Source organism: Lepidothrix coronata, unplaced genomic scaffold (genome assembly GCF_001604755.1).
Source record: "Lepidothrix coronata isolate B3197 unplaced genomic scaffold, Lepidothrix_coronata-1.0 Scaffold80, whole genome shotgun sequence".
Lineage (NCBI taxonomy): Eukaryota > Metazoa > Chordata > Aves > Passeriformes > Pipridae > Lepidothrix > Lepidothrix coronata.
In genome coordinates this window covers 1,237,628-1,254,283 of record NW_016690260.1, presented here as the reverse complement: position 1 = coordinate 1,254,283, position 16,656 = coordinate 1,237,628, and the positions used below count along the sequence as shown (strand labels likewise).

The following is a 16,656-nucleotide window of genomic DNA, read 5'->3' as shown; positions in this document are numbered from 1 at the left end:
TGAGTCCAGATTTGATCAGGGCCCAAGCAAGTCTTGAGGTGAGCTGAGGGGAAAAAAGACTTCTCAAATAAAAGTGAGATTACCATATATATGAATACATTTCAGAGAAAATAAGATTTTTCAACTATTCCTCAAAGTTTGGTTGCTGTGGGGAAAAAGAAGGTGTTATGGAGGGCAAGGTGAAGAATAAGAAGCAACTTTTTCTTTTTTTTTTAAGGATATTTTGGAATCAAATTAAAGATTGCAATTTTTTTCCTAGTACTTGACAATCTGTAAGAGAGAATTAATAAAATAATTGAGTGAAAGAGTAAAAAATACAATCACAGAATCACAGAATGGTTTAGTTTGGAAGGGACCTTAAAGATCATTTAGTTCCAACCCCCCTGCCATGGAAAGGAACACCTCTCACTAGATCAGCCTGCTCAGAGCCCCATTCAACCTGGCCTTGAAAACTTCCAGGATTGAGGCATCCACAACTTCTCTGAACAACCTGTTTCAGTGCCTCACTGTCCTCATAGTGAAGAATTTCTTCCTTATATTTAATCTAAACCTACTCTCTGTCAGTTTAAAGCCATTCCCCCTTGTCCTATCACTACATGCCCTTGTAGAAAGTCCCTTAACAATCCCTACCTTTCTAACTGTATTCTGAAACTCTATTTGTATTTTTGGCTTCACAGAGGTGAAATGATTCTTTGGTAAAGAGTTTCATATAACTTACATCACAAGCTTGAGAAATAGGAAGTTTCCGAGAAATACATGGATCATTTGCCCTGTGGAAAACCAGAGGGCTCTGGAACAAACTGGGAACAATTGCTACACAGATATAGCTAACCAGCATACACAATCAGAATACCTTAAAGGACTCAGAAAGCAGAATTAATCTTTTCCATTTCTTTGATGTATCACTCTAATTTCGCAGAGCCTGACTAAAGCACAATAGATATGAGCAAAAGCAATTACTGCCAGGAATTTTAACGGGCTTCATACGTTCCTCCATTTTTAGGCGTTAAACCCAGACAAGTTTAGAGAACTATTTCTCTAACACCTACTTCAACATATCTAATTCTGTGCACTTTTCAGTCCTGCTACAGCAGTTGATTTCTTACAAACAATATATCTTAAAGTTTTGTCTGTAGAACTAGATGTGATGCTGCAGAATTACACTTTGCTACATAAGAAATGTAGCAAATAGATTGTTAATAGGAAATGAAGTGTTGTCCACACAAAAATAATTGTACTTCTTTGGCACAGCACACTTTCATTCAAAGGGCAATTCCAATGAATGTTCATGTATGCTAGAAGGTGAAAAATATCACCTTGGAATTCTTTTTGCCTTATATTCAAAAGGAAGAGAGGAGGCAACTAATTCAACCCAGAAGAGCCAGAAGAGCTTTCATCCAACAACAAGCCTCTGGAGTCTGCAAGATGAATCCAGTGTTTACTACTACTGCCTCTAAAGAGCCATAAAGGCAGCTTAGACCAGGACTATTAATACCGCTGGTATCTGCAATGAGTTCTGCCCTAGAGGTTTCTTGGCACTGTTGCTGCCTTACCCTTGGTGCCAGACCTGCTGTCTGATGCTCCTTCTGCACGTACTGGCAGGGTGCACAGACCAGTCCAGCACATGGGAACATGACTGGAAGTTGCTAAATTAATTGATTATGCCAGATTGCAACCTCCTTGCCTGAGTTTACCCTTCTCAGAAGTGAAAGGCTTAACCAGTGGGAAACAAAATCCCACAGAGGATACTGAAAAAGATATTAAAGTTTAAAACCCCAAAAAGAGTGAAAGAATATCTCTCTCTGCAGCTACTCCATCCCCTGCCAGGCCCTTCTTTTCTTCCCTATGATGCATCCCATTCTTGCAACAGACTTTCTTCTCCTGTGCATATCCTGCTAAACAGGTTTCACTCTAATTAATTATCCTGCTGATATGAAATCACAAAAGGATCCTGGTCTTCCAGGTACATGCAGAATCATTAACACATTCAAAGAATGAACCCCATCTCTCTCAAAAAAAACCACCACTACAAACAAACAAAGCCAAAATGCATAAAACTTGCTTCAAAGAAACATGATATTTGCAATTTCAAACAGCAACCAGTTAACTCTCATAACGAATATGCTTCCAGACTACCACTACTGCCCAATTATTTACCTAATTGGGGAATAAATTAACTAGTTAAGCTGTTTGGACACTGAAATCAACATAAAGCTTAATATGAAACATCATATATTAAAATTTCATGTATCTGGCATTTTATAAGATGATCACTATTAAGGTTTCTAATTCAACTTCTTTTGCTGAGACAACAGTTTCATTAACTGCCACAGTGCAAATCTAATGACGCATGGAAATTATGCCTCGAAAACATCAACAAGCAGAACTNTCACAGGAGATGCCTTCAAATCTGGGCACCGACTTTCCATTTCAGCACAGGCTGATACAGAGACAGGAGCCAACTTCATCTGCACTAACTCTGTATCTTCTTAGAGAAAAATAGCAATGCAAAGAACACTATCATTAAATGTGCAGAGGAAAGAATACAAGGACCAAAGATAGAATTTTTCTCATAAAACACATAATTTTAAATTAATTTGCAGGTAATTACAAGACATAAAAACAGTTAATAGCTCACATTTGGGGGGGTTTTAGTTGGTTTATTTTAATATTCTTTGATGTTATTTAAGCTTCTTTTGAACTAAAAATGGGGTTTAATGAAGAATGTTTGGAGTATGCTATGATTTGGCAATGCTGCACTTCAAATATTGTTATGGAAGTTGTGGGTGAAGGAGAGTAGTCCCAGGACACCAGCCCAGTGTTGGATTCTAAACCTTCCCCTCCATTCACAAGGTACAGTGTAAGAAAGCTTAGGACGTGTCAAATAGCAAATTTCATTTTGAAGCTCTTCTATATAAAGCAAATTGCAGTTTTATGTCCTATTGCTGTAAAATACAAAATTTGTACATTTTGTTCAATGCAAAAATTCAATGTTTTCATGTCACATTGTATAAAGAAGAAAAATGAGGTAATAATTCTACATATGCACTACTCTGGGCTTCCTCTTGTATTTCCAATTTCCATAGTAAAGATGATTTCCATTATACCTTTGAAAATTTTCTGACATATACAGAGATATAAAGTGACTGCTAGGTAATTTCAATTTCAGAACTTTAAACCTCTATGACTACCAGCTTATTAATAAATATAAAATTAAAAAAACAAACCAAAACACAAAAAAGCCCACCAAACAAACCATAACTTGGAACTACTTAGTGTCTCAAAAAAGCCCAAGATCAAAAGCAGTATAAATGTACACTAAATAAATATGATAACAGTCTTACAGTCTTCAGATTTATAATTAATATATTTTTGATGTTTAGAATAACAAGCATTTAAAAGTGCAGTGTCAAAACTGACTCACATATGGCTACTCTGTAGGAACATTATTAGATTTCAATGGCAAAATGTTTATCAAAATAATACTAATTAAAATAACCATGTTGGTATCAGTTGTGAAGAACAGCAGCACTCCACATACTATATAAATATGTTTTTGACTCAAAAAAAAAATAATTTGCAGGTGTCCATTTCAATCTTAATGCAGGTTTTTTTGGAAGCAAGAGGAATTCCATATATATTTAGTCAGCAGACTGCTGGTGCTTCTATCATGCTTAGAGAGTCTGTATCACATAAGAATACACTTCTTTGTAATAGCTTGGAGTAGCATAAAGATTAGATTGATAAAGTAATATATATATACACATATATATTACCTGTTCTTGCCTCTCCAGCCACTTGTCCACCATGGGATGACTGGCACTTAACGATGAACGAGCATTGTCTCTCTGAAACTGGTTAGACCAGCTACTAGTATCTCGTGGTAGGCTTCTGTAGTTTTCATCTTTCTAGTTTAAAAGAAACAAAAAAGTGTCTTATAAAAAACAACCAGTCCTTGTCCATTAACAATGCAACTGGTTATTAAACGAATACAAAAGGAAGACTGACAAAAGAGAACACGGGTCCAGCTGGACCCAAGGACAGCGCGACTGCTCGGCCATTCCATTGCAAGAGCTCCCTTTCCTTAACACCAGGGAAGCCCATCTAAAGCCTCAGTGCAGTTGTAGATCTTGCACCCATTCACGCTTCCCTTCCTCTCTTTTCCAGCTTCAAACCTCTAGTGCACAGACTTCCCAAGTAATATACTCAGCAAGGCTTTCAGAGCAATATGCTCCTTATTTTCGTTCCCACCAAAAGCAAACATCCCAGAGTCCATCCAGTGACAGCTACAACCACTACATAATTTTCCCAAGTCTCTGCATGTAATCAATTTTACAATCAAAGGGGTCTCACTGCTCCGGGTACTGTCCTTTAGACCAGAATAACATGCCGTAGAGTTCAAAACTTGAATTTATTATTCCACATAACAATGCTTTGCTTGGTTTGCCTGAAGGTATACAAATACAGTCACATTTGTAGAACAGCAGCAGATGGAGATTGTGCTGACAGAGATACATTGATCCCACTGAGACTGATAGCAAATTATTTTTTTCTTTTTAATTGATGAGTTTGTCTACACATCTTTCCCACAAGCTGTACAAATTCTCCAGCTTCTAAAGATTATTAGTCCTTACCCAGGCTGATCACTAAAAGCCAACAAAAGCACAGAGGCAGATTCTTAAGGAGGGGAGTCACCTTAGCCTAAAGTCAGTGTTACTGACAACTTACATCGCTTAGTTACCTCCAACTGAAATAATACATGGAACTGAAATTCTGCTTTGCTTTTCAAAACCGGATTATGAATACAGTATAATATATGTAAGCATCCTTCCTTCAGAAGTGGAGTATTTTTTCCAGTCAATGTTTGTCTATCTTCATGCCAAATCAGATAATTTAGAGAGAGTATCTATTTTTAAAATAGGACTCTAGTTCTACACATTTTGCAACATTACCACTTTTAGGAATCTCAAAAGTCTCTAAAATAATAAACAAACATCAGTGCAGATTTGTAGCTAAAATCTATTATTTTCTTTATTTATAGCACACAGCAGATTTTTGGCCCTTTCTTACATCAATATATTATCCCATCAGCATGAGTATTTCCTTTCCCTGTTTGCCATACTGATATTTCTTTGCCCTGGCACAATATTAGTCCAATATTATAGATGCAGCATCAATTCCCTTACAATTGTCCTTCACAACTATATTAAATATATGACAGGCTTTGCTAGAAAATTCAGGTCTCAGTATAACTGTGAAACACAACATTTTAAAAAAGCTTCTTGTGCAAGAGCAATCTTTTCCCACACATATCAAACTTAAGCTTTCTTAACTGATGACAACCTCTTTTCTTGAAATACTTTGTAGATTAAAAGAAGTCTTCCATTTCAAGACATTAAAGCTTAAATTCAACCAGTACAAGATACCCTTGTAAAAACATGTTTGCACAAGTAATCAGCCTAACAAAGCACCATCATAAATTAGTTTACCCTGCCACGAATGAAGTAAAAACTTTGTGTCTTTCAGCAACTAAAAACAATCCAGTTTTCCTGTGTTGGTTAACCACAAAGCAAAACTAGAAACTTGCTCAGTGTCTTGCTTATAAAGGGACAGTGGAAGTCAGCTTTGTACAACTGCCCTCAGCAAATCCATAAAAGCCAGGGAATGCTGTGTACAAATTGATTTTTTTCCTGTTGCTTCCCTTAACCAATTCTTTTCTTCAGGTGACAGGGGTGGCACAGTTCCTGTAAGCCAAAACAACAATTTCTCTTGTTCAAAGTGGTGGGCAGGTATAACAACAAAATCAAAAGTCTGACAAAGAAATAACAAAAAAATCATTTTATGCACAAAACCACCCATACAGTTGGTGCACATATTATTGTCATCTAACAATAACTGTCTGACAGACCATCACCTCCTCTGAATGAACAAAAATTTCTTCCTATGTAACAAGATGTTTTCTGTATTTCTACACTTTATAGATAATTCTATTTTTTTATTGATTCATGTTTACAGTGTTCAATAGAAACCTTTTTGAAAGACATTTTTATTTTTAAAACACAAAGATCTCTCTTCATACAGCATCCATTACCCATGCACAGGGGTGTTTTGCAAGAGCAAGAGAGAAGGAAAAAAGTTCATCTGGGGTGTGTTGTTCTTCAATCATTCAATCACCAGGTCTGGGAATCATGCCTGAAGTCTTATTGCACAGAGTTTATACTGGAACTTTGTGTTGTAAAAAGTCTCAAGTGTCACAGTACACAAAGTGAAATTATCTAAGCTAAGAGAGCCTCTGTTTGGTGCACCTACACTAATGTCAAGAATTCTGCCAAGAGTTTACTCCTAATATTATCTGTGCTGACTAGAACAGTATATTCATCCCACTTACCAAAATATTTCTGCTTGTAGCCCACTTCAGTAGAAGATTGCCTTTCTCCTGCCAAGACCTATATCAGCTCATTTTATAAAATAGGCAACCAAGTCACTCAGCAATTTTTCTGACAGCAGAAATAAATGCTGGAATGGTAGAGGGATGTGGTTTCTGTAATTTCTTGTGTTTCTCAGCAATGTTCAGAGGCTCAAAATAGCACTATTATCAGATCGAAATAAAATACCGGTGCTGCAATCACACACAGAGTCATGTTGGTGTTGGCCAAACAGCAAAACATTAGAAGATCAACTAGCCACAGACCAGTCCTCCACTCCTTTCTTTGTCACTGCTTTTTGGTATGCAGCTACCCCCTGTACCCCACGGGTGACAGCACTGAGACAAGCACCAAACTAGACCAGGAGCAGCGAGAGAGCAGCATTTTCAACAGTGACACACACAGTCCTTCTCACAGGCAGCTACACAACAAAGCCTCAGGGTGCTCCTGGACACCTGTAACCCCACCTATGCAGGGGTTTCCATTACTGCTACTACCAGATCTAATTCAAAGATAGCAGTGGTGATCAACTATAGTGGTGGAGGTGAAAAATAATGCTGCAGCTCAGACATTGGGATTTACTGAACCAGATGCAGTGCTGCTTGCTATTTAATATATATATTGGCTTCTGATTTTTTTTAAATATGCAAATATTAACCTAGAAAGCTTTACTTGTCTTCAGCATAATCTAGCATTAGCACACATGCTCCCAACATCCAACTGGAAAAGGTGTGTGTCACTTTTAGCTACAATACCATAAAAAAAAAAAGATTTCATGGTACAGAAGCCATCAGGGTCACACAGGGAATTCTCATTTCTTCTGGAGCTGCAGCTGTAAGCCCTCCTGGGACCAGGGCTGACACGCATCATCAATTACAATTAAATGCTCTAATTTTTTTTTTTTAAATTTCTTTCCCAAACATCTTTGGGGACCACAGGCCATGTCAGCTTTATCACGTTTGAAATGGAAATTGATCAATATAATACTAAAACTGCCAAGTCATAATATCACCACTACACTTAACAGCAGCATTTTGCAGTAATTTTAATGAGGACACATAATCTAACACTTTGAGATTTAGTTCAGCACGGTGTCCCTGCGGGGCTTTGCTGGAGGGTTGGGTGAAAGGGGACAGGAAAAATGAAGCAATTTTGCTACACTTTTAATTTCAGATGATTTGCAGTATATAACAAGATCCTCATCAAAGACTCTGCAGCTTGTAGATAAAATGATGCATTAGCATGGTCTGTGTACTTCAATTACTAGCTGCCAGTGCATAAGTTCACTTGTGATTTTAACCCACAGCTGTACCCCTCCAGAGTCCCAGCACCACAAACCCAACCAGAACGTCCTCCACATGGTATGGTGACAGTTCCACATCTGCTATCTCATTTGCTACTAGGCCGCTTTCCAAATAGTGAAGACGTTGGGTTTTCCCTTTGTTTTGATCTTCTGAATGGCTAAGGTAAAGTGTGGCAAATTTTCATGTGCTTTTAGAAAAGAAAAAAAAAAAAAAAAACAAAAAACAAACAAACAAAAAAACCCCCCACAACCTCAACAGCACTACAACAGGGGTAAAACAGATTGAAGACCCCTTCAAAGTAATTATCTGAAAGAAGATTCCAAAGTTTAAACCAAGTTTTCACTTCTGTTATTTCTACAGAAAAAAGCCCATGTCTCATTTAGGATCTTCACTGAGAGACCACTTTGGACACAGACCTTTTTTTGCTATCCAGTCTTTTCTTGTAAACTGTACACTTTGGGAAAGGCTCCTCATTTGCTTGGCTTTAGTTCTCTGTCATGGCCTCAGATGGAGATAGGATTTGTTGATGAGAGGTGAGGCTTCATTTAGTCTTTTGAGATTATAATTTCACTTGAGAGACTTTGGGCAAATTCATGCCTACAAGTGGATTTGTTGTTGAATCGCTCACTATAAAGGCTGCTCTTCTTTCCTTTTTATGCTCCACTATATCCATGTTAGAACCTGAACAGTTTGGTGTCACTCTCACACAGGATGTTAAAAGCTGCAATTACCAAAACAGTCACACAGTTTATGTAAATAACTCTCTGATGAAAACATCTGTTTATAAATGCAGTAATACATATATATCCATTTTCCATGCTGTCTGAAAGTGTAGCAATCAGGGTTTTTTGAGTTGAGGTTTTGTGGTTGCTTTTTAACTGGATTTTAGACAAATAAATATGGTATAAGACCAATTGGATCCCTGTATTAAAAAAAAACAACAACAAAAAAAAAACAAACAAACAAAAAAAAAAAAGATAAAGAAGACTGCACAAATAATGTCTATTTTACAGGGCAAATACATTACATATGGGAAATTAATTAACCCAACAGATGTATTGCAGGAACAGAAATTCCATTTAAAAAACCAACTACTTGCATAGATGTCAGATTTGGAACTATTCTCTCTATTCATTGGCATCTTTTAACAATTTCTACCAAATGTCAACAGTTTTACCTCAAAACTAATTGCACCAGTCACTCCTTTTAACTATCCATACATGTTAAGATACTGGTACCACTGCTCAGGGGAGCTTCCTTTTCCTCCCAGTAGATTCAGTTTATTTCATCATTTCCCAATTTAATTTCCAACTTTGCTCTTTTTTTTTTTTTTTTTTGATGCATACTGAAGAACTGATGACCCCAGAAGCTACAACAATCCAGATACAGAACAGCCATCTAGCACATAGAAGGAACCAGTTACATTCACCCAGTATCAGGAACCTTTGATCTTAGGCCATTCTCCAAGGAGCAATGTAAAAGAGGATTCCCACAGTAAAGAACTGTCACAGCTTCATTCCTCCCCTCAGCTCTGACACGGAACACGGGTCATTTCCAGCAACTGGCAAAACCAGATTTGCAGAAGATATAAATCTAAGAGTCTAATACAGAACTTGCATGCACTATTTACGATGAAAATAGATGAGAAGAATGACCACTCTATAATCATTCTGATATTTTCAGAAAGACTTGTCTTCAGAAATGACCCTCTGTATAGGTCCATGAATGAAATTAATGTAATATGCATGGACAATAGCTCATTAGGTGCCAAGAAGGAAAAAAGCTGTTGAAAAGCCAGTGTTCTGCTTAAGTTCTATTGCCTTATGCTCAGAAATTTCCAGAGTTGTCCAATTCCAATTTATATATTCCATGTTATCCTTTGACTGACAAGCAAAGCCTGACCTTAAAAACAGAGCAATAACTAGGGGCTATGATGAACAGACAGTTTTCTGTGCATGTAGTGTTATGTGTAAATATTTAGTGTCAAAGAATATGGGCTAAATTAAGAGTAAACTAAAAAAACATGAGACTGTCTATCCAAAACATTATGTTGATCTCTCTTGTTTACAACACAAAAATCAAAAATGTCATGATCTCTGCACGTACACATGCAAAGCCAGAAGTTTCCAAGCAGTATAGACTGATATTTCTCAGAAAACAAGCTGCTTCTTCCATTCACTCTTTACTTATTAGGGTCACAATAAAACCTCACAAGAGATAATGCAAAACAACCTAAATAACATACAGCACTTTATATTCAGTAATTATAATTCAGAATCTGGATTTTATATCTGTAAGCTTAACTAAAAAGACATAGCTTTCCACGGTTTCATTTTAAAGTAAAATAAATTAACCGGTTAACTTAAGATGAAGCTACAGTTCTGATTCCTCTACACATTAGACTTAGAAATCATTTTCCTCTTCAATTCTTTTTCATTCAAGTGAGATATTCTCTTATACTGTGCCACTTTAAAGGCATCCAAAGAGTTTTAAGGTATGTCCACTTATATATGGTATATACTCTATGGTGTAAACCCTATATGGGTATCTGTTTAAATGCAATAATGTAATTATGCACAGTCTTGCCATTTTCATGAGAGATTTGCTTTTGTACACAAATGTGTACATAGTACATCAATTTGGATTTTGATAAAACGTCATTTTTAAAGTAGTTTGTTCATTTTAAGTGTCGACACTCCTTCATTCATTCCTTGGGAGAGCCACAAAATTAAACTACAAGAAGGGAAAAAAAGCTGTAATGAATTAATTTAAAAGTATGCTCTGAAGATAGGATTTAACAAATAGAATGTCAATATTAAATATATTTGAGTAGCTAAGAGAAACAGGAAACAAGGAGGTACAGGAAATCTCACAAGGGCCTTATATCTGGATCTTGAAATGAAGAATATGTTATATACCACCAGCAGTATCCTTTTAAGTGTTAGGTAGATACTTGCAGGTGGCCATACATCTAAAATGCTGCAACTGGCTGTTTGTATGTTCAGAACCCTGCATCTGTGATTCTGGAATGAAGAAAGAAGGTTGGGATATAAGGTAACCATTCTTTCTTCTCTGAGTAACCAAACTGTTTTTCCCCTCTTTCTTCAGCAAACTGACGATCATTGAGAAGTGCAGGTATTTAAGGTCAGAAGTGTGAAGGCAATGCCCCAAACCCACGGCAAGCAGCAGAGCCTTCTCACACATCCAGCCCATCCTTCTCCCCGCTGCCCACCCTCACCCAAACCACCGCCCTTCTTCAGATGGAACAACGTGGACAGGGGTCTCTGCAAGGCTCCCAGCAAAGCATCCATCACCTCATCCAGCTTGCCAATTCATTTCAGACCTTGGCCAGAATCCCTCCTGCAGTCTGTGAGGAAAGCCCAAAGGGGTACCAGACAGGTGGCTTGTAGCAGCGTGTTTCTCTTTCATCTGAGTTTATAGCAGCATCGACACCTTCGGCTCCTTGCAGTCTTAAGGGACTTTCTCACACTGAACAGCTTCCCATCTTTCTCCTTTTTATGGTTTTAATTTTTATCCACTTTTCTTTTACTCCATGTGCTCAGCAGGTAATGCTCCTAAGTTGAACATCTGTGTACAGGAGCTGAAGAGCTCGTTTATAAAGGGATAATAAAACTGACTGGTAGCAAACAATGATCATCCCCTTTCTGTCAAGGCTGTGAAACAAAACCAGGCTCAGTGACCTGTTAAGTGTTTCAGCCCCAAAGTTAGTCACAACAGAATTAAGCCCAGAAGGTGATTAGGCATTCCTAGCTTGAAATCCTGTTTTTACTGGAGCTGATTTTCCCCACTAACTAATGCTTACCATTGTCTCCCCAGCCACACTTGTCCTTTGCACTGAATAGTTCCACATATGAGTAAATTTTATTCTGAGACTGCCTGCTTGTCTTTCTTGTCTGCTTATATGACTAGTATTAATTGCAAGATGAGATAAGCTAATTTTAAAATGCAACAAATATATCAAAAAAAGCTGAAATATTCACTGTTTAAAACGTACAGGTTCATGTCAGAAGACTGTTGGGAAGCACAGCCTACAACCTGAATTGTACTTTAAAGATCTTTTTCTTGCTAGCTACACAGTCAGCCAACATCCAAACATGCTTTGCAGCAATACATAACCTTCATAATCAGAAAATAAGACACAAATATTTGAATCTGCAAAAACTCTTGAACCACAAGTGGTTGCATGGTTGTATGTTTGTAGGTTACAACTAAACAGAGGAAAGCAGGTCAAAACCCAGATCCAACTGTTGCCAAGAAAAATATATGTTCTCCTAAACTTTAAAAAAAAATCACTAAATCTGAACATTCTACCTTTTTTTTTTAAAGTTAGTCAATCTTTTATCAGCCTACTCTTTCAGAAAAGAGTTTTTCACCCTCAAACCCACGGAGAGCAGCAAAAAACATAAAAAATTAAAAGCAATAGAGATGAAGATTTAAACGTGGGAATTTACAAAGTACACATTCACTTAGATGAATGGCAGAGAAACAGTCTTCAATTATCCTATACCACGTACTTGAGAGCTTTTTGTTTTCAGTATAGTTTTCCTTGTCTCTCAGAGAGGTGCTGTACACCACATTTACTGAAGTGAAAAGACAAACAACTTGTGCACATTCCACCTCTCCTTCATTAGGAGTAAGAGACTCACTCATCCAGACCCTCCTTGGCATTCCCAGCTCGTGATGCAGCACCGTGTCCCCGAACATACGGACCAGACATTGCTCACCCAGACACTGCTCACCCATCACAGAGAGAGAGACATGGGCTAGCACAGCACCGGGACTAAAAATACACACTATTCCTATGGGATGAAGAACAAAGACTGAGAATGATCAACAGACTTGCTCAGCCTCAGAGCAGAAGTGGAAAAAGCCTCACCAGTTCTCAGATCTTACACTAATAATCTGTCTCTTTTGGGGGACAGAGAGGAAATTTGACAGATGGGCATCCACAAACAGCTGACTTGGAGCAAAAAGAGGTGAAACAACAAAGGAGATGGAGAAAATCACACCTTCACTTCGGATTTGTTGCTTTTACTGTTGTTTTTCCATGTTTAACACATCTGGTCATGACTGATTTTGGATGCAAACAGCTGAATCCTGTCCATGTGCACACTCCTCAGCAAACAGAACAGCACACATCAAGTGATGCACATTGGCTGTTACCTCTGTGCACTAGGCAAGGATTTTTCACTTTGTGTCTCCCATTCCCAACTTGCTGGTGATGATAAGAAATACTACACTTGTTTTCACATTTTGAAAGGCAGGAATTTCTATTTCTTTCCTAGAGATTTTATTTTTTATTGCATTAAATACTCTGCTAAAGAAATCAGATGACTCTTCAAGGTATTCAGTGAAAGCACCAGAGGCAATGGGCACTTAAAGAAATACAAGTTATTTTATCAAAACATAAGAAAAAACTTTTTTACTCTAAGAGTGATTTAACACTGGAAAAAGTTGCTCAAAGAGGTGATGCAGGCTCCATCCTTGGAGATGTCTATACTCAAAACCTGACTGGACACAGACCTGAGTAACCTGATATGGTTGCCCCTATTTTGACCAGAAAAGCTGGACTAGACAGTCTCCAGAGGTACCTTCCAACCTCAGCTGTTCTGTGATTCTGTGAAAGTCATGAATTTTACACACTACCCAGGACAAAAATAACACATACTATGTTTATTTTATATTGCACTCTCTTTGGGTATGATTCCTCTAAATTATTTCATCATCACATGACAAGCTGCCAGCAATGAGTTACTATCACAAAGAAAGAAAACTGAATTTCCATTATTCTCTCTCCTATAACAACATTTTCCACATTAAAACACCCTATTTCATCATCAGTGGATAACCCACTCTTCATTCTCCTTACTCTCAGTCTATGTGAAATCACATCTGGAATGACAAAAATCACAACTGTCTTACTAAAAGAGAAAATCCCTGCTCAAATAAACCTGGATGAAGAAATATTCGTGGCTATTGATTTTTTCAGAACTGTTTCAAACATTGCATTTTTATTTTAAAAGCAGAAAGCTGTATTCATCATGGGGGAGTTTAAAACCTATCACGACAAAGATGTCAGGCTCTTTGCAGATATCCTGTACTTCTCCTTAGCAGATTCTGTTAAATTACAGCACCTTACCAACATTGTTCACTGGTACACAGTACCTCCCTTCTGCAGGAGTATAAAGAGTACCAGGAGTACCAGAGGATAAAGTTCCCAAGAAGCATCAGCAACACTTATGTCCTTTGTTCCCAGGATGATGCCCAGTCTATTAGTCCACAGTCTTCCCTAGTCAATTTAATAGATTTACACTCTGCAATTCAGATTTCCTGACTATAAAATGACACTAGCACACATAGTTCGAATACAGGGCTCTTCAATCCTTTGAATTATACTTAAAATCTATTAAAATACCATGTCTTCAGTGACAGTGACAAAGCAAACTTCACTAAGCTGTGTTTAAAAAGACTCAAAGCTAAATGAATCTAATTTTCACTTTAAATCTGATTTTGACACTGACATACCCTTATTGTTGAAGCTTTTCAAAAAATACGTTCATGATTTTCCCTATCTAGACATATTTCATAAAATACTTTTTTTATTCTGTTTACAAAGAGGATTAGAAAGCATTGCATCTTTCACATAAATATAAAACCCTGCAACCCAACAATCTGAAAATTTGTACTACTCATTCTCAGCCCACGGGAACAGCAAAAATACCTGGAAGAGGAAATGTGGAAAACACAATGCTTTACACGTAAGGTATTTTACAGTAGATGAGACTGAGATCACTCACATTAAGTTTCAAATTCTTTCTCTGCAGTTTACAGAGCCCAAAAAGATTAGATTTCAAAGTAGGAAGAAAGCATATCCTAAAAACAATTATTATTCCTACAAAGCATCGTGATTTCCCACCTAGAAATACACATATGGACAAACCCATTTAACAACAAATAAGCAAAAAATTTGGCTGCTGACTAAATGGCAAAGACAAAAAGCAAAGGAAAAAAGCAATTACAAAACGACGTGCCAAGTACACTCAGTTATGTGTTTGCTGTTGCCGATCCACCCCACAGAGCATGTTGTGTGTCATTTGCTTTGCTCCAGGTGGGTGAACCCAAGAGCGAGAGGCACAGGCACAAACATTTTTCTCTCTCTTGAGCTCTCCTTCTTAACATACATTTTCACTTCTTTCTGCAGTACCAATGTTGTTATCTCTGATGGAACAATATCAAAATCAGAAAAGTCACAGTGGGAAGGTTTTCCTAAGCTGGTTAGCCACGGTGTATCTCTGCATTAAGCAAGGCAGGTTAACTCGATAAGCCTTGCACCTTCCAGAGAAGCAGGATCAAAGCAGGTAACTCATTTGAAATTATAAGCCATTCCTCACCACAAATGGAGATGCAAATTTAAGAAACCACACTGAAAATATATGGGATAATTAATTCACAGTCGTTATAAGATGCAACATATCTGGTTGTTGCATTTACATTCTTCCAATACCATAACACAAACATCTAAGGGAAAAGAAACATGATTTTCATTAATGCAGCTCATATCTATTCAGGGTAACTAGTTAAGCCAATAGGGTTTGGTACTGAATTATTAAGAATGTGATTCAAATTAACAGTTATTCAGAAAACAATAATATCAAAAAAGATTTCACTGCAGTGGAAGAAAGCACACACGATATGCTTGAGCTGTGTACAATCTGTTCACCCGTACAGTTCAACACAATTCAAACAAAATCACAGCTTGCAAATCAGGTATTACTCTAGGCCTCTGAGAAGAGATTTCTACTAAGAGATTTCTTCTTGTTTCATTAGAATGGCTCAAGGAAGCAAGAGACAGGATTAAGTCACTTCATGAGTCACTAGATAATACAGATATGTCTCACACATACACAAAAAAAATATCTGAAAGTGATTTTAATATTCAGTTTAAAAAAAAAAATCCCTACTAATACCTACTAAAGCTGAAGATAATCATTAGCCAATTTTGTGAATACTTTCACAGATGAGGAAACCTAATCATTTGGTTGAAATCACTCATGGGAAGGATGAGGTCAGGAATTACTTAGCCAATTATAGTTACCAACACTACAATAACTTCTAAATAATAAATAATTCTCCAAATAAATAAGTACTTTGGGACAGAAAACACCTGGTTTCCAGTTGCTCTTCCAGGTAAACAACACAGAAACTAGAAATTAAGCAAGATTCCAATTCTCTACGGAAACACACAGCGTATTATGATATCCTGATAATAAATAAGATGTTTCCTTACAATGAGATTATCTAAGAAATGGCTGAGAGTGCACATCCAGTTTAGGGCACGGATTTCATATCAAAATATTCTACTTAGTGTAGCAAAAATGCATCTCAAGTTCAACAAACAACCAAATCTTCGCAGGACCAACTCAGGCCCCTTCAAAGCAAACTCCGTCTCTGCTCATTCCCTTCTTTCCCTAGGGACAAAGCAGACCCTGCTGCCTCCATCTATCCTAGTAACTACAGGCAACACTATAGTTTCTCCAGTAGGATCCTTCAAACAGCCCGTATTTTCCCTCTTCCCCTTTTCCCTTTCTGTTGCCCAGAACTATTGGCATATGTCCTGGCTCCTCACAGACTTTGGTGCATGGCAGCACTCCCACCCCTTCATTTCATCTCAGCTTGGGTATCTGCCCATTTTCCTACCATTCCAAATTCTTCATACCCAAAATGAAACAAACACCAACAAGAAGTCTTCTCTCGCTTGTCCCCGAGAAATAAATCCCTTCTGCTAGGTACATGCAGTTTCCCCTCTGCTAATTCCTCCAAAAATTGGACAGGGTTTCTACCTGTCAATTACTTCTCTTTAGAGGTGACGGGCTGAAAGTAATGTCACTTCTTAAGAGTCAGTAGGT

At 37.5% G+C, this 16,656-nt stretch overlaps 1 protein-coding gene across 13 annotated transcripts in view; it reads right to left on the bottom strand.

The window, feature by feature from the left end:
* PARD3 (par-3 family cell polarity regulator) overlaps nucleotides 1–16,656 on the bottom strand; it is a 450,340-nt gene that overhangs the window by 250,024 nt on the left and 183,660 nt on the right. For 9 of the 13 annotated variants that reach the window (XM_017820200.1, XM_017820189.1, XM_017820193.1 and 6 more), the window contains one exon: nucleotides 3,777–3,908. The exons of the other annotated variants lie outside the window; for them this stretch is intronic. In XM_017820200.1, coding sequence (XP_017675689.1) covers nucleotides 3,777–3,908 — 132 coding nt within the window. The remainder of the gene's footprint in view (nucleotides 1–3,776; nucleotides 3,909–16,656) is intronic. 13 annotated transcript variants of the gene reach the window in all.